Source organism: Megascapheus bottae, chromosome 23 (assembly GCF_031878675.1).
Source record: "Megascapheus bottae isolate mThoBot1 chromosome 23, mThoBot2.hap1, whole genome shotgun sequence".
Lineage (NCBI taxonomy): Eukaryota > Metazoa > Chordata > Mammalia > Rodentia > Geomyidae > Megascapheus > Megascapheus bottae.
The window spans coordinates 13,426,423-13,449,875 of record NC_143531.1 but is presented as its reverse complement, the minus strand read 5'-3'; the positions used below and the strand labels follow the sequence as shown (position 1 = coordinate 13,449,875).

General features: G+C 41.2%; 1 protein-coding gene across 1 annotated transcript in view; it reads left to right on the top strand.

The window, feature by feature from the left end:
• Nfkb1 (nuclear factor kappa B subunit 1) overlaps positions 1-23,453 on the top strand; it is a 90,568-nt gene that overhangs the window by 22,716 nt on the left and 44,399 nt on the right. Inside the window, exon 5 of the mRNA XM_090356747.1 lies at positions 21,042-21,190. Within this exon, the coding sequence (XP_090212873.1) occupies positions 21,042-21,190 (149 nt within the window). The remainder of the gene's footprint in view (positions 1-21,041; positions 21,191-23,453) is intronic.

Below are 23,453 nucleotides of genomic sequence, written 5' to 3'. Positions count from 1 at the left end.
ACTAGTAGATAAATCTTTAGCTTTATTTATCCATGAGCTAAAAATGTCTCTGCAAGCCAGCAAGGTGGCTCCCGCCTATAATCCCATCCACTCAAGAGACTCAGATTCTGAGGATCATGGTTCAAAGCCAGCCCAGGCACAAAAGGACCTGAGACTCTTATCTCCAATTTACCTCTAGAAAATGGAAAGTGGGGTTTAGCTCAAGGATAGGGCGGTAGCCTTGAGATGAGGAGCTCAGAGACAGTGCCCAGGCCAAGTTCAAGCCCCATGACCCACACACAAAAAAATTCTCCACATAGAGGGAGCAAAAGGACTGAAGAAAAATGTGAGACAGTCATTTAATAGCTATAATTTTCTACATGGTTTAGTTGAAGATAATAAGGACATAGTTATATAAACTAATTTTCTAAATAGATCTGTGAGAGTCAATGCTGTATGACTACTAAACTGTGCAAAAAAAGAAAAAGAAAAAAAATCTCTACTTGTTTAAAAATGCTGATTTTGTTCTATTTCCACAGCCTCATAATAGACTGGAGAGAATAATATTGCCACTGAGAAATACCTTGAAATGTACATGGAACAAGAAATGTAACACATATTTAAAGAATATCAAATGTTTCCTCTAATGCACAGTTGAGCTTCTAAGATTGTATGAAAAGGACTGACATACTATGAAATAGGGAATTTGGAAAAACATAGTAGAATGTCAATGGAATTTGGGGCCATAAAGATATTTACTGACCTTAAGGCAAGTGGAATGACTCAAGTCATATAGCTCCTGCCTAGTAAGCAGTACTGTGAAGAGGGAGAAGGAAGGGAGGGAGGGAGGGATTGAGAGAGGGAGAGAAGGAGGGAGAGAAGGAGGAAAGAAGGGAGGGAGGGAGGGGGAAGAGAAAGGAGTTGGGACAAGGGCACAGCAGGGCTGAGGAAAGGAGGGAAGAAGAGAGAAAAGGTGAGGGGACATTTGTCATAATCAATAGAAACCTTGGGCTCTCCTAGCAGAGATTTGCAATAGAGCAAAACCTAGATACATAAGGCCACATAGTATGACCCTAAATGAAAGGACCTCAAGGATATAGAAACAAAAGCCATGTAACGAATGATTGTTGTCCTTAATATACTATGTTATCTCTCACCTCTTTTGCTGTCCCTTGGTTATCTCATATTGTTACGGTATTTTACCTTGTTATCTGATATATTGTATATATGTTTATTTGTTTACTTGAAATAGGATAGGGAAGGGGGAAAAACAAGATGAGGGGCGGGGTGGGGAGAGGGAAATGGGGACCAAAACATAAGAAAGGGTATCACTGTTTGTGAAGTAATGCACCTTCTATCTGGTGAATATAATGTAACCTTTGTATTAATTACAATTAAAAATATATGAAAAAAAGAAAGGGGAAGGGGAAAGGAGGGGAATGAAAACTATTTGTTGATTGGCATAATTGAGACATTTACCTTTATGCTTTGATCCTTTACAGTCTGAGGAACAGGAACTACAATCCCACACTACTGCCAGTCAGGTCTTTGGGGGCTGTTTCCTGTTAATGGGTAATCCTCAGAGTGATGATAAAGTCTCTCTGTGTTTTCAGTCCAGGCTCTGGGAAATCAGTACTTATTATGAGAATCTGATCTGAGTCTATTTTATAGATCTCAAGTTCAAGTTTGCATTTCTTGCATGTTCTAGGAATGCCCAAGTCTAACAATGAATAAACCATTCAATTGAACTCAAATTGGTCGTATCCTTCCAGACTGGAAGGAGCAAGCAAAGTAGATAGTGCAAATAAGTATGAATTTCTGACCTCAAATAAAATGTGTACGACAAACAAGCCACGGTGATTACAAGTCTGCAGAACAATAACAACAGCAATAAATCCCCAGCACCTTCAGATCATCGAGTTATCCATTGCTGATCTATAAATACAAAGGAAGCTTGATGATACTTGAGAAATGTGGAGTTGATATCAGGACATGAAAAGTTTTGGCTCTAAAGTCTTTTGTTCTAGGGCTGGACATAATGTTGATTTCTAGCTCTTCCACTAATGAACTGTCTCACTTGATGTGCTAGGCCTCAGTTTCCTTGCCTGTAAAATCAGTGTAAAGAATGCCTACTCTACCAGGGTTTGGGGTGTAGCTCACTAGTCAAGTGCCTATCCAGCATGCCCCACACTGGATTCCATCCCCACTCTACAGAGCCGGAGGGGAGGAAGCAAACATCATTGAAAATGTGAATTGAGTTGTTGAGGGCATCACATATAACAAGTGCTTAAAAAAATGATCATTGCTTTTATTTATTTATTTATTTATTTATTTATTTATTTATTTATTTATTTTTGTGGGGCATGGGCATGAACTCAGCCTGGGCACTGTCTCTGAGCTCTTCACCTCAAGGCTACCATCCTATCACTGGGCCTGGGCATTGTCCCTGAGCTCTTCAGATCAGGGTTACTGCCTTACCCTTGAGCCAAGCCCCACTTCCCATTTTCTAGAGGTTAATTGGAGATAAGAGTCTCAGATCCTTCAGTGTCCAGGTTGGCTTTGACCCTTGATCCTCAGATCTCAGCTTCCAGACTAGCTAGGATTACAGGCATGAGCCACCGCGCTGGCTCATTTTTGTTTGTTTGTTTGTTTGGGGTTTTGTTTGGTTGGTTTTTGTCAGTCATTAGACCTTGAAAGCATAGTCTCTGCACTTTTTTTGTCCAAGGCTGTCATTCTACCACTTTGAACCACAGGTACTTCACTGGAGATAAGTCTCATTGAGACTTTCCTGCCTGAGCTGGCTTTGTGACCTTTAGAAGAAACCTCCAGCCCAGCCAGGATTTTACTCACTGGTGTGTGTCACCAGTGCCCATCTTTTATTCTTATATATGCAGATATACTTACAAATATTAAAGGGCATTTGTATTGAATAATGTATAGATTATAGCCCTGTACAAAAATGTCATGGATTCATTCACTTATCTTCAAAACAAATCCAGTACATAGGTACATGATGTCTTTTCTTCTGTTTGAGGCTAGTAGGAGACTGAAATCAGAGCTGTGGCACAAGCTTAGTTTTGGAAGTAATAATGTCTTTTTGAAAAATCACACAGGTAGCAGGAGACCAGAAGGAATTGATTAATTTTGTATTATTCTTTTTAACCATGTTACCTCATGCATTGTAAGCACGCTAACTTGCACAAGTATTGTCTTAGTTCCCTGTGGGTTCTGTAACCAATGGTCATAACCAGGTCATTTGAAATGAATACATCTATTCTTTCTTGAAGAAGGTCCATGGTCCTCAGAAGCCTCCAGGGAAGATTTCTTCGTTGTCTCTCTCTATAGTTTCTCAAGATTTCTGATGGTGCTTGGCATTCTTTGTTGTGTATTGTTCCCTTTTTATCTGTTTCTACCTAGCCCACAGTATATACAAATCTGTCTCTGTCTCTCTTCTTTCTTTCTCTGTCTGTCTTTCTGTCTGTCTCTCTGTCTGTCTGTCTCTCTCTCTCTCTGTCTCTCTTTCGCTCTCCCATTTCTTATAAGGAGACTTGTCAATGTGCTTAGTGTGTACCATAACCCAGTAGCCAGCTCTACCTACAAATTCCAACACTGGTGGCTCACACTTACAATCCTAGCTATTCAGGAGGCTGAATCTGAGGACCAAGGTTCAAAATCAGATTGAGCAGAAAAGTCCATGAGACATTTAGCTCTAATTAAGCACCCAAAAAAAGTCAGAAAATAGAGATGTAGTCAAGTGTTTGTGTGCCAACCTTGAGCAAAAAAGCTGAGGGAGAATGCCCAGGCCTTGAGTTCACACTTCAGTATCAGCACACACACATAACTTTTTAAAATTATTACTATCTACAAGTTTCATAGATAGATAGATAGATAGATAGATAGATAGATAGATAGATAGATAGATAGATATGAAAATTCAAGAGACACAAATTTCCTGGCTGGGAGTTTGGCCTACTGGTAAAAGTGCTTGCCTAGCATGGACAAAGACCCTGGTTCGATTCCTTGGTACCACATACATAGAAAAAAGCCAGAAGTGGTGCTGAGGCTCAAGTGGTAGAGCTCTAGCCTTGAGAAAAAGGACAGTACTCAGGCCCTGAGCTCAAGTCCAGGACTGGCAAAAAATAATAATAATAAATAAATAAATAATAAAATAAAAAAGTAAATTTCCCTTCTGTCCTTGAAATTTCCTCTTTCTTCCTTAAAGAGAAACACTGGTATTCATTTCCAAGAATATTCCAGGCATTTACAAGCTCATATGTGTATGCTCGTGTAAGCACATGTAGACTGATGTATCCAACCACATATAAAACATAAACTATAAAGCCTGTGCATTTGATGCATATATATTTACTAATCTATAAAATATTCCACACCTTACTTTTTTCACTTAATGAACTCTTAAAAGTCTTTTTATTGGCTTACATTAAACTGTACATAATGAGGGGTTTCATTGGGGCATCTCTATACCTGTGTATCACTTAATGAATTGAGAAGATTCTTCATCATGTCATTGTGGAGATGAGATCCCACAGTGATTGTTGCAAATTCAAGAAAAGTCAACATGGATTTGAATCCATCTCCTGTCACTACTCCTTCAGAAAGTCTGCTTTGATTTTCTCCTATTTATTGGCCTGGGTTCGGTGGCCTCTGAGTATTCCTCTTCATTTTCCATGATGCCTGCCCATCTTTATTACTCTGCTCACATGGTTTCAGTTACTTCCATGCTCACCCCTCATCTCTAGATGACTTGAGAGCAGGGACTGGGTTATATAATCTTCTACAGGTAGTGGTACAGTAAATACTGAATTACATTCCTTGTCTTAGGTTGTCTTAGTTAACAGAAACATAATGCATTGTTCCCCTTTGCTGTGTGTTACATGTTGCATACTCCTTAGGCAGTTACGCAGAGATGTTATTAGTCCCCCGTGTTTAGTTTCATAAACAGTCTTGGATCTGGTATGATGTTACAGGAATATAATCCCCGTTACCCAAGAAACATAGGTAGGAGGATTATGGTTCAAGACTGAACTGGAGCAAAAATATGAGACTCTATCCAAAAAGTAATTAAAGAAGAAGAAGGAGGAAGAGAAAAGGAAGAAGAGGAGGAGGAGGAGGGGGAAGCAAAGGAGGAGAAGGAGGGGGAAGAGAAGAGGAGGAGGAAGATGAGGAGGAAGAGGAAAAAGAGAGTTAAGGGTATGGCTGAAGTAGTAGAGTGCCTGATAGCATGAATCCCTGAGTTCAAGTCCAGTACCAATAAAAGAGAGGAAAAGAAGGAGGGAGAGAGGAAAGGAAGAAAAGAGAGCGACAGGGAAAGGGAGGGACATGAGATGAGTACTTGGCCAAACAGCTTCTCTTTTATTTTTATTTCCCTTACACACAGACCCAGGTAGATAGAAATTCTTTTCTCTACCCTGAAACCTCTATGCAGAAATCTAGACGCCATATCAGCTGCTTATTTTGGCATCACTTGGGTTTCTCTGGCCAATATAGCATGTCCAAAACGGAGTTCCAAACCTTCCACTGAGCTGAACTTTTTACTAAATAATTCTTTCCCTGAATAATTCTCCACTATGCATGTGGAGAATTCACCAAGTGATGCACAGTTATGGAAATGCTCTGATCAAACCCCTCATTATGTATAATTTAATATAACCCAATAAAAAGACTTAATTTGAGTTCATTAAGTGAAAAAAGCAAGGCGTGGAGTATTTTACAGATTAATAAATGTGTATGTATATGTACATGCATCGTGGAGAATTATTCAGGGAATTATTCATACATAAATAATGTACATATGACACACACATATAACACAGTGTCTTTATCTGTTCACCCATTGAGAAGCACGTAGGCTGATTCTGTAACTTGACTGTGGGGTATAGAGTAACAACAAGTATGGAAATGTGAGTAACTCTATTGTATGTTGCCATGGCCATGAGTGGTACTAGAAGAGTGTGTATATATGTGTGTGGGGGGGGGGTCTGTGTGCTTTGCTTGAGGTCACTTTCACCCTTCATGATGACTGAGCCCTCGTGACCCATTGGCAGATGTACTTTCTGAACTGTGGTGAATGCCTACCCCTCGCCTGCCCTGATGGCATCTGTGACAGGGCATCTGTAAAGGCAGGTGGTGAGAAGCAGGCGAAGTAGCAGCATAGATTTCCGAGGTCAGCAGATTCTTCTGTACTTGAGCTGTCAATCTGTGGGGATATTTCCAATGCTGAGCCTCACATAGAATGTCAGTCTCACATAGAAGCTTTTAAGGTTCTTATCAAGTTTTCAAGTGGCATGAAGTGATAGATAACAAGTGATTTAGATTCAAATTAATTTTGAAATGCTAAGGCAAAATGCCAAATTCTTAAGCAGCAACGCTTCAAAGAGATGCTTGTATCCAGAAAGCCAATTTGCACAAGGACAGGCTGAGAGAGATGACTTAATAGCAACGCATGTAAAATGATTGAGAGGTTCTAGTTAATAATAATAGATTTAGCATGCACCAGTAAGGCCATGTGGCTGCACACAAATTCTCCCTTTTGGCTGCATTAATCTAATAAATATGATCTAGAAAACTAAGAAGGTGGTAGTTCTGGTTCCATTCTACTGAAAGATTGCCCCTGGATTTCATGGACACTGCTGGACCCCATGTCAGTAGAAAAGAAAAATGAACTTGAGCAGAATAGTGACATAACTCCAATTTTCTTCCAATTACTAAACCTGAGACTATTGACAACCTAATGGTCTACTTATCTCCAAATACTTGGATGGCTGTCATCCAAAGAAGGCTGAAATGTGCCTAGTGTGTGTCACAGAGGGGCAAAATTAAGGAGGAATGAGTGGAAGCCCCAGGAGAGATTGGTCTCTGGCTGGGGCAGTGGCGCCTGTGGGTGGAAGGTTCGGCACGAGGATGAACGTCATTCTACTGATTCTAAAGAAAATGGAAAGCCAGACACCAGTGCCTCATGCTCCTCATCCTAGTGATTTAAGAGGCTGAAGTCAGAGGATCCAGATTCAAAGCCAACTCTGGTGGACAAATCGAAGACACGTTTTATCTCCAATAAAGTAGCAAAAAGATGGAAGCAGATCTGTGGCTCAAGTGGTAAAAGACCAGCCTTGCCCAGGATCAACTAAGCAAGAAAGAACATCAGGCCCTGATCAGGCTCCAATATCCATACAAAAAAGAAAGAAAAAAAAGGGAAAATGGAAGACTCCAAAACAGGAAGGTAACTGGTGCTAAGAGACCTGAGCCCTGTTTGCCATTTAGAAACTCATTCATTCTCATTCTTTCTTCCTTTCTGTCTTTCTGTCCTCCTTTTTCTTCCTTGGTATACTTTTAGAAAGATTCTTTATAACAACAATAAGTCAACATTTGGCTTGAAAGCAATTACAATTTCCTGATAGAGCCCCAATCATATTGGAAACTAGTAGAGTTCAAGGTGTATGACTTATTTCATGTATGTCGTGTTCTTGTCAGTGTATACATGCTGAGCAATATAAAACTATGACAACGTAGAGTGAATTTTAAGTATTGCCATTTTCCCAAGTTACTGGCTGATGTTATCCTAGAAATTGGTAGAAATTTTGGTGTTTCCCCCTTCCTGCTTTTGTTTACATCAAAATGTTCAGATGGTATAATATTTGGCTTAACCTCAGTCTAACACTTAGATTGGGTTTTCTCTTTTGCCCTGTTAGTGTCTGGGACCAAAAAAATGTCACACACGTACACACACACACACACACACACACACACACACGCACTCACAAAATTTCCCAGTTCTACTCACTTGTAATTCTTCTCAGTGAGTAGGGGTTTTCCACAGGAAATGACAGGAGAATGGCTGAATGGCTCGATAGGGTAGTGTGTGTACTTTCCTTGTGAAGGAAGAACCTTATTACCGTTTATCCCAGAATGGCCTCAAATCTTCTATAGAGCAGCTATAAATTAAATTCAGCATGGAGTGTTTATTTGCCCCTTCCATGAAGGTCAGACAACAGGCTTTATAAGCAAGAAAATAAATTAGGGCACCACAGGGTCAGAGGTGTTCATAATTATCTCAGTAATTTAAGAGGTTTTAAACACATTTTAAAACAATGTTAAAAATTTCTACTTTCAAGGAATAAATAAGTTAGAAAGCAAAAATGTTAATATGGTACATACTTTAATTATACCAAACAAGTGTTTTAATTCTACTAAATATTTTTACGTTTTTGTAAGGATTTTTTAACTTTTCTTATTAAAATATCTCATTACATCTCTATATCATTGTCATATTTTCTCCCTCTAGTTGTGTATTAAACTATTTCTACCTTATGCCCAGAACAGATTATCATCAAGATTTTATGACCCAAGTCAGGATCCTGCTTGGATTTACTGAAAATACTTTGAGTGTACAGTCTCAGCTTTAATGATAAACGTTGGAATCTTTGCCTAACATAAAGGTTTTTCTTTGTCTCTAAATTTTGATTTTCCATGCTATCAGAGGCCCCCTTGCAACAGGTAATTTGAGTGTTGTGTGTTTTCTCAGTTTGTAACTGTGGTTTAAAAATGTATTTTAAATTGTTCAGTTTTAAAATTAAATTTTCCTGTAAGGTTCCTTCCAACTCAAAAATTCTGTGATGTTAAACTACTTTTCTCTTTTACTTTTGTTTTATTTTTCTGTTTGAATTTGTGATTTTTGCATATTGTCCTGTGTGTCTTCTACTAACAACAGGCAATGGTAGAATTGTAGAGCTGGAAGGCATGTTATACATTATGTAGTGATTCTTGACGAATTGAGAGGAATTCTAGAAGAATTGAGAGGCTCCAGGTGGTTAGGGGACTCATGCAAGACCTCAGCAGGAAATACTAGAGACTAGAATTCTACCCATTAGAACACTGAGACCCCAAATGTCCTTATCTGAAAATTTTTGAAGAGTTCAGGCCAGATCACTAAAGAAACAGACAAGAAAAACAATTGTGTAGAAGGTAAGCTTGGTATGCCATATTTGGGGAAAATAACCTACCTGGCACAATACATTTGGCATAAACAAAATTAGGGTTCTGCCTCATCCCAATTGGAATGGCTATTCTCAAGAAATCTAACAACATCAGATGCTGGTGGGGATGTGGCCAAAAGGGAACGCTACTACACTGTTGATGGGAATGTAAACTTATTCAACTACTCTAGAAAGCAGTATAGTAACTTCCTCAAAAGAACTAAACTCCCTATGACTGGTAATCCCACTCCTAGGCATTTACCCAAATGACCACAAACAAGACCATTCTAAAGCTACCAGTACAGCCATGTTCACTGCAGTATTATTTACCACGGCTAAGATATGGTGCCAACCCAGACGCCCCTAGTAGATAAATAGATCAAGAAAATGTGTTATGGGGCCGGGAGTTTGGCCGAGTGGTTAAAGTGCTTGCCTAGCATGCACGAAGACCCGGGTTCGATTCCTTGGTACCACATACATACAAAAAAGCTGGAAGTGGTGCTGAGGCTCAAGTGGTAGAGCTCTAGCCTTGAGAAAGTCCAAGGGCAGTGCTCAGGCCCTGAGCTCAAGCCCAGGACTGGCAAAGAAAAAAAAAGAAAATGTGTTATATGTACGCAATGGAATTCTATTCTTCCATCAGAAAGAATGACATCATCACATTTGTAAGGAAATGGAAAGACTTGGAAAAAATTGCATTAAGCAAAGCAAGCCAGGCTCATAGAAATATAGGTTCTGTGGTTTCTCTCATTTGTAATAACTAGAATATGTCTATGATAGTCTTGGCAGGGGATCCCAATAGCCCAATCACTAAATACATAGAATCATATATAATGAGCACCAAGAATTGGGGAAAAATGTTATTATGCCTTGGATGCAATTATTTATATCTTTTTCTTTCAGTTTTTGTTTTCTGTACCCTTTGTCTTATTTAAGCTTATCTGATCCATGAAAGGGAAAGGGAGCCACAGAAACAGCAGGACACAGGATGGACTAAGGCAACAATGATACTCAGTAGTCACTATGTTGGAAATGAATTCCATAATCTGGGAGAGGAGGAGAGTGGGGAGGGGTAAATGGAAGAAAAGGAGGGGACGAGTAACAGTGTTTTAAAAGAAATGTACTAATTACCTTACTTATATAACTCTTAGCTTCCCTGTTTATCACCTTTACAATAATTTTTTAAAGAGGATCATGGGAATTTTAAACAATCTCAGAATTTGAGAATGTTGAGGTACTTATTATACTAAACCCACCTTATTCAGACTCTATATTGACATCCCCGGTTTGTTTGTTTGTTGTTTCTCCCACTCTGGAATCATATTTGAAAATACAGAACTTTGAGCAGGCTAGTACTTCCGGATCTTGCGTGTCTAGATTTTTCTGTGAAGTTGTGGCTATTTTCCACTGGGAGAGTGACAGCTTGAATCTGGGAGACTGGTGGGAAGTCAGCTTCATGTGCTGCCCTAGGAGAGTTTGCTGGGGTCACTTGTGAGGTGACAAGGGGCTATAACCCACGCAGAGCTCATCCTCCACCCACTCTCACTTCTGTTTTATCTAGAACCAACTCTTCATGTTCATTTTACATCTCTACTGCCATCTTGGCCAAGCCCCACCACAATTGGGAAATTGTGTCTCAGGGTTGGATTCTTCTCTGAGAGTTGAATTTGTGAAACTCACAGATGTTCGATTATTTCTGCTGCTCGTCTGTAAGTTATTTTTCTAAGTTGGTTGGCTTGAGGGATGAAAAGGGTTTCAGAAAGTAACCCTCTTAGAAATTGTACTGCCAGTAGGATTTCATGCTGAAGATGTCAGTTAACTTCTCAAGTTTATCGGCTTCGTATGTCCACCCCTGCTAGGATTTCCACAGTCAGATGAGTAAGATGAACCCTGGCAGGACAGGAATGTCTCAGAAGTCCCCAGCTTAAGACTTCCCTTCCAACTCCACTGTCAGCAAACTACCAAGAGCTAGTCACCTGTTCTCTGTTCCTTTCTCCACCTAACCTAGGATGATTTGTCCATTCAGTAGTTTTTTTAACCAAGTATTGATACAGAGGAGAGTGGTTCTCTGCTGCAGGTTAGGGAAATAGAAAACAAATAATAAGGTGTTTTCTTTTCCTCTAGGACAAAGGGATTCAATAGGGTACTAAATATCTGAAGGGCATTGAGAGCTTCCTGTTATACTCACTACTGTTGTATAAATGGCTTCTGGGTAAGAATTGCCTGAGTAAAAAATATGTTTGTTGAATAAAGGAATACATGACTTAGTGGCTCCAGAGAAAAGATAAATTTCTATGAGTGATTATAGGAGAATTCAAGGGAATTCTGAAGAGAGGCAGTTGAAATCATAGAGCTAAACAAAGAGTTCCAACAGTACCACCAGTAGCTAAGGCTCAAAAAACAAATGTGTGAGGTTGAACAGGGAATAGAAACTCTGTCAGAATGATAACTATGTGAGAGGGACAGGTGGTAATAAGGCTAGGAAGATAAAGGTAGGAACAAAACAAGCAGGAATTTAGACTGAGCTTTTTTAGAACATGGATAAGCAATAGAAGTTTTACTATAGGAATGATATAGCAAAGCCAACACTGTGTTTCAGACATATAAGCCTTGTAGCTATATACTAACGGTCTTGAAAAGCCAGGGAATACCGGTGAGAATTGTAGTGATTCCTCAGAGTTAAATTTGAGTCTAAGCTGAGGTGGATAAACAGTGAGAATGGAGGAAAGGGACAGAAATGGAGACTTTGAGATTTTTCACATGGCTGAAATATGGCAACTGATTATAAAGATCAGAGGGTAAACAACAGCAATTCAAAGTGATAGGAAGTTTCCTTTGGAATTGCCTAAAAGGTGATAATTCCCTTTATCAAGTAGATTTGAGAAGGTAGGTGATTAACCCAACTTAAGAGATGTGGAGCTGTAAAGATGCTGTGGACAGAAAGAGGCCCTGGCAAAGAGATGAATTTATCCACTCTGAAATTGTCAGTTATCTGTCTGGAGACTTAGTTCATGAATCTCAGAAAGAGATAGCTGAAAGAAGACCTGTGAAGAAGGACGAGTATCTGTTGAGATAAGAAGATGAAGACCATATTAGTCGAAGCTAGGGCACGGGCAGTGATATGAGAAAGGAGAGGTACCAGAATGGGACGTATGGCTAGACATCTCAGGCTTCAGCATGGTTAAGGAAACTGAGAAGTGACTAATGGGTTTTGAAACATGAAGTCAGTCATGACCTTTAAGGACTTTTTTTTTTAATTTGGAGAATAGGGGAATCAATCGATTTTCAACAAGCTACAGATGCAGTAGATGGTTCCCACATTGGTAAGTTAAGAAAAAAATTTGCATACCTTAATAAGAAAGAGAATGGCTTTCAGACCAAGTATGAGTAGAATCGTTTAAGAAAGAACCTTCCTCTCATTTGATGGTGTTTCCCAGTACAGAGAACATCAAAGGAGAGGATAGTTCTGTTTTCTTGGGGTAATGCCTGGTCCCCTTGGTTTCAATAAATGCTGAATTCACAGATAGCAGTATCATTATCAGGAAAGAGTTTTATTTCTAGAATAAGGAAGAAGAATGCATATGTCTGTAACATAGGGGAAACATCGTTTATAGTAAGAGGGAGGAGGGTAATTCAGGGTGGTCTGGAATAGACATTAAGGTAAAAAAAAAAACAAACAGTGGTTATTTGTGGAAAAAGGAACAGGAGTTACATTTCTCTGAATCAGAGAAAGATATATGAAGTGACCGGAATGTTTAGGGGTTCAGTACCAGGAAAGAGAAGAGAAGATGGAGGAACACAAACCCAGCTGCTTCTCCCTTTTCACTGAAGTCAGATCTCTGTTAAGGCAGGAAGAGATAAATAAGAAAGGCTGTCATTTAACGTGGGCCTTCTCGGTGGGGTTTTTTTTCCCCTAACGACACTAAAGGCTTTAAATTATTTCCTTTAATCCTCATGAAAATTCAGAGATTACATACATGTGTTTACATTTTTTTGTTCCAGTCCTGGGGCTTAAACTCAAGGCCTACCACTGTCCCTGAAGCCCTTTTGCTCAAGGCTAGTGCTCTACCCACTGGAGCCACAACGCCACTTCTAGCTTTTTCAGTGATTAATTGGAGATAAGTCTCCTGGACTTCATTGCCCAAGCTGTCTTTGAACTGAAATCCTCAGATCACAGCCTCTTCAATAGCTAAATTATAGGTGTGATCCTCTGACGCCTGGTTCACATTTTTTTTCAGTTGAAAAAGTAAATAAAAAAGATTAACCATTTTCCCAGGGTTACTCAGCAAAGAATAGTGTGGCTAAGATTCACAGCAAATCTGTCTGACTCCAGAGCCAGTGCTCTGTATTGAACGAGAGCTCCTGGAGGTTCACATTGTGAGATCTTTTGAAGTGGTTATTCCTGTCAGAGCAGGCTCCTCACATTTGAGGATAAAGAACTGGGAAACTGAGGTGTAGGAGAACATGAATCCTCGTCCCTAAGGGAAGTAATATCAGATATAAAGAAAGCATGCAAGCCAACTAAGTCTCCTTAGTACTCAAGGGAGGAGGGAGAACGTCTTACAGGCAAACATCAAGCAGGGTGGCAAGGGTAAGGTAATGGGAGTGTCCTGACTTTCAGTGGAGAGCTGCTGCCTTTCTTTCCCCTCACTTCCCCTTTCCCACAGCTGCTAGAAATCCTATCTGTGCAAGACAGGATCCTTACTACAAGACCAGGGGCCCTCGCTAGACAGTCCTCTGCCAGCACTGGGAATAGCAGGGAAGGATACAGTGTGTTTCCACTCTAACCAAGGTTCCATTTCAATGGAGGAGACAATAACAAAAGCTATCATATATATTATAATATATAATATATTATATAATATATAATATAGGAGGTAATCAATTCTATATTATAATGTATGATGTGTTAGACATTATATAACACGTATAGTATAACATATAATAAAATATATCATATGTATCTGATGTGTAATGGGGCTATGAATACATAATGCAAGGAAAGAAGTAATTTGACTTTTTATGGTTTAACCTGAAAATGTTTAATCCTATATAGACACACTGTAGTATAATACACCACCCTTGTACTAATCACTCAGTTTTCAATAACTTTGGTCTCTGGAGAGTTTTGAGCCAATAGAGTGATAAGAGTTGGCACAAGTTGACGAGTAATCACTCAGGCACATAGATCTCGGACAAGCCTAACAAAAAGAGGAGCAAAACTTAAGAGGAGGACTAGCAATAAAGATGGTAAGAAGTGATCAGACTCAGAACACTTTCTGAATATCTTACTTGAATGTGTGTGTGTGTGTGTGTGTGTGTGTGTGTGTGTGTGTGTGTGTGTGTACACAAAAGACACTGTTCAAAAGAACAATTTAAAAATATACGTAGTATAGAAAGGAGAGTAAGAGGGCCGGGAGTTTGGCCTACTGGTAGCATGCTTGCCTAGCATGCACAAAGATCTGGGTTCGATTCCTCGGTACCACATACATAGAAAAAAGCTGGAAATGGTACTGAGGCTCAAGTGGTAGAGCTCTAGCCTTGAGAAGTCCAAGGACAGTGCTCAGGCCCTGAGCTCAAGCCCAGGACTGGCAAAAAAAAAAAAAAAAAAAGAAAGGAGAGTAAGAAATATACAAAAAGAAATGGTGGCACCCGTGGTCATGCCTGTAATCGTAGCTACTCGGGAAGTTGAGCTCTGAGGACCAAGTTTCATAGCCAGCTGTGCCAGGAAAGTCTGTGAGACTCTTTATCTCCCACTGACCACCAAAGAACCAGAAATGGAGCTATGGTTCAAGTGGTAGCAGGCTAGCCTTGAGGAGAAAACTGAAAGGCAGTATTCAGGCCCTGAGCTCAAGCCCCAAGACTGGCAGAAAGAAAAATACAAGGAAGATAGGAAGGAAAAGAGGAAGGGAAGGAGGGAGGCAGGAAAGGAACAGGAAGAGAAGGAAAACATATCACTGTTTTAAATTTTACTTCATGTTTAAGAATGCACCCAACTGTCAAAAAAAAAAAAAGAAGAAGAAGAAGAAGAGAGAAAAGAAAAACCTGGCCTAGATAGGACTATATCTAAACAAAGTTCTTACACTTATTACATGCTTTCTCCTCCCTTATCCTTTTGCAATCATGGAGGATTGTGCCTTGCTATTCAAGCATTGACTCTTGTTGACAAGTTTGTCCCTTAGCACTGGTCTATTTCCTGCCCTTGGTTCTCTGAAGGAAGCATAATTGATGAGCAGATAGATCTGATGTGATAAAAACTGAAAACTAAAATGAAGCTAGAAAAAGAAAAGCCAATGTTAAACGTTAATGGGGGGAGGGAGAAGGGGAAGCAATGAAAGCCAAACTTTTGAGAGGCAGGGTAACATAGAGGTAGAGCCCGGCTGCCCCCTCTGGCTTGCGCTGTCGTTGGTTGGCTTCCATGGTACTTTGTATGTGGCAGTCTGGTGCTGTTATAATTGGGGCCCATTTTGTAAGCATGGAAATTTAAGGCTCAAAGAGGTCTCCCAGCTTGTCTAAGGCCACAGAGCTGGGATGGATCTATGCTAGGATTAGATCCCAGATCAGAACAGCTTGAAATCACCTACCTTGGAGAGAAGGAAGAAATGGACTACATTGAATATCATCTCATGTCACCCTGTACTATCTCATTTAGAAGGGGTAATCTGTATTTCCTGGCTGCTCAGATAATAAATCATAGATAACTCCAAACCTAACTATTTTCATCCTTGAGAGAAGCTATATTCTTCTTTTTATTTCTCTCCTTTATTGTTGTTGTTTTTCTCCTTATCATCTGACTGGAAAACTAAAAGTGAAAGCATGGCTCAATAATGTCTGAAGCATCAATTTATTTATGAAGGACACTTGCAAGTCCATAGGAACACTTCTGCAGCTTTTACAACTACACCAGTAAACCACACAAACAGGATTTTTAGGAAAAAAAAAAAAAACAACTGCCACACACCAACTCTCTGGTAGGCAAAATTGAGCTGTAAAATATAGAGGAGACTGGGCCTAGAGAGAAAACATGGAGCCACCTGGGTGCCAGTATCTCACACCTATAATTTTAGCTACTCAAGAGGCTGAGACTTGAAGGATTACAATTCAAAACCAGCCCAAGCAGAAAACCCTCAAATTTCCACCTCCAAATTAAGCAGCAAAAAAAAATAAAATCTAGACCAGAGATATGTGACTCAAGCAGCCAAATAAGCCAGGCTGAACAATTGCAAGGCCTGGAGTTCAAACCTCAGTATCAGAAGAAAAAGAAAAATGGAGCTAAATAGCATAATGGAATGGAAAACACAAATGTGCTTTGAGATGGACAGACTTAAGTTGCAGGAACTATGTGATTGCTGCTTTTTATCGTGACGGTGGCAAGTTACTTGAGGAAGCACAACTGACCGTGGTGGACACCGACCTTAGTCTCCCCTTCTGGCCAACACAGTAAGTGAGGAAGTAGAGAATGGATATGTTCTGGGAAATTAACAAGCAAGAGAAGTAAGACAACCACATAAGATTTTCCTGGCCTGTCCCTTAGCGTCCCATCTCCCAAACAGGGAGAACAGTGGCAGTTTCCGTGGGTGAGGTGAAGAGGAAGGCATCGTGGAAGGTTCAAGTTTAGGTCTTCCTACCAAACGATGGGTTGGTTCTTCAAAAGGAAGGCAGAGAACACCTGGCTAGTGCCAGGACCACTTGAAAATGGTAGTGAGCCAGTCTGGGATACCCTAAGGAGAACTGTCACCTCCCAGTCCTGGAGCACACAGCTCTCTGCCAGCACAGGCTCAGCTGTCTGGTCCTCTAGGGCCACCTTTTCTTGGAACAATTCCACCGTTCAGCCTCATTCTCCTCAGGAAATGAGCAAGCTGCTCTGGCTTCCTGACCAGGTCAGACCCTATCACATTATAAGAATTGTGCACGTTTTTGCATGTCAGTGAGATGATTTGACAATGCGAGTCCACAATTCCTCTTCCCCTAAGAAGAGGGATCATGCCTGCAGATCTTCCCTTCATGATCTGTCTTTCTACAGTGCAGGAAGCTGACAGGAACCTAGTAAATACACACTTAATAAATGGAGGGATATTGGTTGGCTGTGAAGTAACAGACCATATAGAAAGGAGGATTTTGAGCTCAGGTTGTTAATCTTATTCAGAGTCAGGTATTGGAGTCATTGGAGACTGAAAGATATTCTATGCAAATGTTTTGTTTTCGTGTTTGCTTGTCTATTTTAGCTGTCAATATTGAGGCTTGAACTCAGGGCCAGGGGGTGCTATCCCTTAGCAGTTTTGTTCCAGGCTACTCGTGCTGTACCACTTGAGCCACAGCTCCATTTAAGAATCTCACAGACTTTTCTGACCAGGCTGGTTTTAAACAATGATCCTCATCTCACCCTCCTGAGTAGCTTGGGTTACAGGTGTAAGCCACCAGTACCTAGCTCATTTGTGTTTCTTTGTTGGTTGGTTGGTTTTGTTTGGGGGGGGTCATTTTTGTTTTAAAGATGGGGAAATTGGAAGATGTCATCAGCCATCATTCCTGGTTGCCACAGCCAATTAAATAACAGCCAGGGAAACTGGAGCCTGGCAGTGTGGCTAGCGGAGTTCTCAAGCCTGACTGCCTCGCTCTGCTGCTCTGGGGTTGAGAACAGAGGAGTCAGGACAAACTGGACTTAGGTTGGGAAGCTATGGACATTGTGTTTGTCCTTTCTCCCCTTCATCATCTTCAGCGTTGCATCCTGAGGAGAACTTAAGCAGGAGTGAATTGTTTTGTGTGTCATACCATACATTCATGTTGCCATGTTGCCTCTACTTTCTGTCAGAGTGATTTTGAGCCAAATTTGCTCCAAGAGGAAACTGGACATTTCAAATTCTGATTCTTAGAAACTTCTAGATGACTTCTTTTCACTTTAACCACTTAGAAACAGCATGTACTTTCCTGGATTGTGACAGTTAAGTAAAAGTAGATGATCTTACGGAGCTCACTATTAGCTGCCATCCCTTTGGTTTCCCAGTCTTACTCACAAAGCAGAACTGGCCTATGGTCAGCAGCAGGTGTTGATTCACCAAGCTCCTGGAAAAAAAAAAGTCTTTTTTCCCCCTTATTACTATTGTTGGTGGTAGCTGGGTCCAAACTCAGGGTTCATACTTAGTAAGCAGGTGTTCTACTGCTTGAGTCATACCCCAGTCTATTTTGCTTTAGCTATTTTTTTAAGTGTTATATTTTCATCCAAGGTTGGCCTGTGGACATGATTCTTTTACTTATGCCTCTCTCATAACTGGGGTAACAAGTGTGAACCACTACATCATTCTTGTTTGTGGAGATGGTGAAATCTCAAGAACATAAACAAAATAAAAAGGACTGGCCTTGAACTACAATCCTCCCAGTTTTTGCCTTCTAAGTAGTTGGAATTCTAGGCATAAGCCATCATGCCAAACTGTAATTAGGACAAATTTAATCAGAGAAGCCAAGAAAGTCTGAGTACTCCCAAGAATGAATTGTTGCCGTAAGAACATAATTATTACTTTAAAAAAGTCACAAAGCCTGGTCAAAAATAAGACAGTGGTTTAATATTTGCATACTGCTGTTATTTGCCAGACATGGTAGCTCATGCCTAGAATCCCAGCAACTGGGGAGACAGAAATCGGGAGGATTGCAGTTTGAAGCCAGCCCTGGCAAAAAGTTAGCAAGACTCTATCACAACAGATAGGCTGAGCCTAATGGCGCATCTTCAATCCTAGCTACTCCAAAGGCTGCAGTTAGGAGGCTCAGCCCTGTGTGAAAAATAATTTGGTTGTCTGCCTAGCAAGCCCCCGATCTGGGTTCAATAGCACTGGTGCTATTAAAAGGAAAAAAAGAGAGAAAAGCAACCAGACTTTTTGTGCCTTTATGAAGCTTTGAACTATCATCCACCCTATTTTACAGATAAAGAAACAGCATCACACAGCCAGTAAATGGCAGAACAGTCTTTCCACCCAGCCAGCTGCCTATCCCTAAAGTCCATACTCCTACCCGGGTAGTTTGATTATACAGTTTTGTTCCTTTGTCTAACTTGGCTGTGGTTGAAAGCTGAAGCTGAGTTTAAGCTAAAAGTGCTTAGGGAGTCTGCTCTATTCAGGCTTTTAGACTAGCCTTCATAACATGGGAACTTGCTCTTCCTACGCGTAATTTTCAAGGAAATCGCTACTCAATGAAGTGATGTTGAAGCTGAACATAAAGAATCCACTCATCATAGAACCAATCTGAATTGGTTGAACTGAGCTGTCCGTCACTGGCCCTGGGTAAGAGACTCTGCCAGGTTAGCTTGCCAAAGTATGCATATGCCATATGCCTTGCACAGAGGATAGCTTTTCTCCCTTCCCACAGCAGCCTTCTTCTTTCAATCAGTGTTCTGGAAAGTCCACAGACCCCAGGGACCTGCCTGTGCCTGTTCTGTGGTCTGTGTGAAAACCAAATGATGCCATGGTGACTTGGACTCTGTTCACATTGATCAAACAATATGTTAGTCACTGGTGAATCTTTCAGGTCCTTTGCCTCAGAGAAGCCCCAGTTCCTCATTCTTGCCACCCCATCTGTCTTGAAGGAAGAAGAGAAAACATGCAAGGACTTTCTCAGTACACCTCTTGCTTCTTTCCTTCCATGCCACTGGCTAATTCTTTCTTAGTGGCAGCACTATGGGGCCTAAATAGCCAAAGCAATTGTACTTTCTCACAGAATTCTTGCTGTCCCACAGAACTGAAGACTTGCCTGATGCCACCAAGCCTTTTGTCACATCTGACCCTGTAACCTTCCTGGACTGACTGTCACTTAAAAGTGTGTCATCAGTTGGTTTATGTAATGCTCTCTTACTGGTGATGAACAAAGATCATTGTCAGGTTCCAGAGCTGGCATTGGCAGTTTAAGGAGTATGTAGGAACCACAGTGGGACAGACCCAGAAGTTTGCATTCCCAATCCTGCACTAACGAGCCAGGGCTGTAATAAAAGAGAACATGCTGCCAGGCACAAGAGACTCATACCTGTAATCCTACCTATTCAGGAGGCTGACATCTGAGGACTGTCGTTTGGAGCTACCCTGGGCAGGGAATTCTGAGACTCTGAACACCAATGAACCACCAAAAACAAAAAAAGTAGAAGTGTAGCTCAACTGCCCAGGTTCCAAGTTCAAGTCTCAGTACTAGCACAAGAATAAATAAATAAATAAATGTGGACTATGATCAGTTCATCTTAGCTTTCAAGTGTCATGTCTGAGAAATTGATTCTTATTTTGAGGTGATCAAAATCAAATTTTAGGGGCCAGGAATTTGGCCTAGTGGTAGAGTGCTTGCATAGCATGCACGAAGACCTGGGTTTGATTCCTCGGTACCACATACATAGAAAAAACTGGAAGTGGTACTGTGGCTCAAGTGGTAGAACTCTAGCCTTGAGAAAGCCCAGAGACTGTGCTCAAGCCCTAAGTTCAAGCCCCACAACTAGCAAAAAAAAAAAATGTATCCAAAGAGCTCTTCTAATTAATTTCCTCTGCCATGACTGGAGGCCAGTTCCACTGGTGACCTTGCTTGCTGTTGTGATAGCTATGTGCTACAGACTAATTTATACAGAACAAAGGTTCACTCGGTTCACACACACACACACACACACACACACACACTCTTCTGCACTGCTGTTGACTCAGTATTCCTTCACTTTTCACTCCAGGCTGGCTCCCAGCTGCTTGAGCCATAGCCATACCTCCACTTCTGGAGATAAGAGTCTCAGGAACTTTCCTGCCCAAATTGTCTTCATCCAGAGATCCTCAGATCTCAATCTCCTAAGCAGGTAATATTTCGGCATGATCCCCTGGCACCTGATATACCTTATACTTTAAATGGTCTCCTGGAGTATATTTTCTCACTATATAATATAGCCACCATCTTATTTCCATCCTGTCTTTTTGTTCATCCAGACTTTACAAAAAAAATAGATCTGTGATCGTAGATGTATGGGTGTGAACAAGTTGTATCCTGTCGCTTATACTTCCTGGGTGATCACAGACACTGTTCTCCATTACAGTCAGAAATGCTGATGTGTCAAATGTGCTTCTCCTATAGATTTGCAACTATGTGGGACCTGCCAAGGTGATTGTTCAGTTAGTCACAAATGGGAAGAACATCCACCTGCATGCGCACAGCCTGGTGGGCAAACACTGTGAGGATGGGATCTGCACAGTCACAGCTGGCCCAAAGGACATGGTGGTGGGGTAAGTGGGGGTGTGTGATGCTAGGGGGGAAGGGGGATGGAAACACCAGATGTGGAGGGAACAGGCCCTTTGCACTAGGGCCAGCAGGACTCAAACTAGCTGGCCTGGATTGTTTTCCTCTACCCAGATAGAAATTGTGGGGAGGGGAAATTCCTCCAGTTATTTCTGGCCCTTGTGGTTATTCTCAGGCATTGGAGTGGGTGACAGTGGGCATCAGCCTTCAGCCCTGCGTTTTTAACTAAAGCCACAGCGTGGGGTTCGGGCCTTAGGATCCAAGCCTGCCCCCCACCAACAGGTAGAACACAGCACAGGGCTCAGATCTCAGTTGAACGTTTCCTTGTCCCATTGCCTACTCACACGTTCTGCTGTCAATGACTGCCTGCCCCTCACGCCCTGCTTTCTGATCGCACAACTACAAAGGGCTGCTTCTTCTCTTCCTTGCTTCTCGTTACAGCCCAGGGAGGTGGGAAAGACCACTCAGAGTCTGTATGGGAATCTGGTGCTCTGGACACCAGAGTAAATAGAGTGTCTCCTGGCTGCTCTTCAAAGTGAGTTGAAGAGCCTGCTTGTGCAGCCCGAAGTGGGAGGAGACAAGGATGTCTAAACCAATCACAGCAGCCCCCCTCATGTTTGCACCAATCATCGTGCGGCTGTTATGCAAATGAAGGGATGTGCACCCATGCCAGGCCAAAGTCCACTAAAAGCCACTTTTCAGGGCTTTTTGGAGGTGGAGTCATTCTTTGGGCGTTGGGATGAAGCTGGTAGGTTCACATGCCTAGTTGGTCATCCTTTGTTGAAGGCAACTGTCCTTGCTCCCCAGAAGGGTCTAACAGATGTCAGTGAGAGAGTGAAGCTTCCCTAGCCCCCAACATTTGAGCACATTTAAAGGGAAGGGGAAAGAAAGCTTTTACATGGGGTGCTGACAAGAGAGGCGTATCAATACCAGCACTTTAACAATAGTTAACACTGGTAGTTAACCCAAGGAGAGATTGGTACCTGCCTGCCATGTTTCAAGAGGGCCCCAGGAGTGGGGCAAACCAAGCTCAAAAACTAAAGTCATATGCTTTCATTATATGTGGAAGCTAGACCTAAAAGACATTTCATACCCATACCCGTGGGCGTGAACATTATACATATATATATATATGTATATACACATATAGAATTGTATCTATATACACATGCATATAAACATGTACATGTATAGAAGTATATATATACATATATATACACATACACATAATTACATAGATGGTTAAACATACAATATGAATCAAACCAAGAGCCTATATGGAAGGAAAAGGGGAAATGGAAAAAGAAAGATGTTGAAGTAGAGAAATAGCCTCTGTGGGCAGGTGTGGGTATACCTGAGAGAAGGATAAAGAAGATTGGACAGTGTTGAAGTCAATTATTTGCAGCAATGAGAAATAGAACAAGGACACCTGTGGGGAATGCTGTTTGTTAGGGTGAGGGCCACCCGCATTGATAAGAATACAATATAAACGATGAAATCCTCCACTCCAGACTGGGTAACTGATACAAACTAATTTGTAAAAGGGAAGGCTGAGAGGGGTTGGGGGTGGGGTGGGGGCTGGAGGAGAGAGAGCATGCAAATGTGTGATCTGATTTGAACTCAAGAAGGAAGGTGACCACCCATCTGAATTTGCCAGAGACAACTCTTACTCTGTGGTCCTGGCCTAATTATTCAGGCCACTTCCACTCTCAAAGGTGGCCCATTTCCTGTGAACAGTGCTATGGTCACTTAGGTTGGGAGGTATTTGTGCCACTTTCAACAATATTTTTCTTCTCCTATAAATCAAGATAAGGGAAAATTCAAAGAAACCTATCTATAGCAGAAATCAACACTTTTAGGTGATTTTTTTGTATTCTTTTGGTTTTTTGTTGTTGTTTTGTTTTGTTTTTTGTTTTTTGAGCTCTAGTCTCACTTTGTAGCCCATGCTGGCTTGAACTCACCACTTAGTCCAAACTGGCCTTGAATTCATGCTCCTTCTGCCTCTACTTTCAAAATACTATGATAATAGTTGTGCATAACCATTCTGGTCTCCAATTTTTGCCTTCTTGGTATACCTTAATGAACATGCACAGTTGGGACATGGAGTAAATAAAGACTGTTCAGCTCTGCTGCTTCAAAAATGTGCAGATTTGGGCGGGGAATTTGGCCTAGTGGTAGAGTGCTTGCCTAGCATGCACAAAGACCCAAGTTCAATTTCTCAGTACCACATACACAGAAAAAAGACAGAAG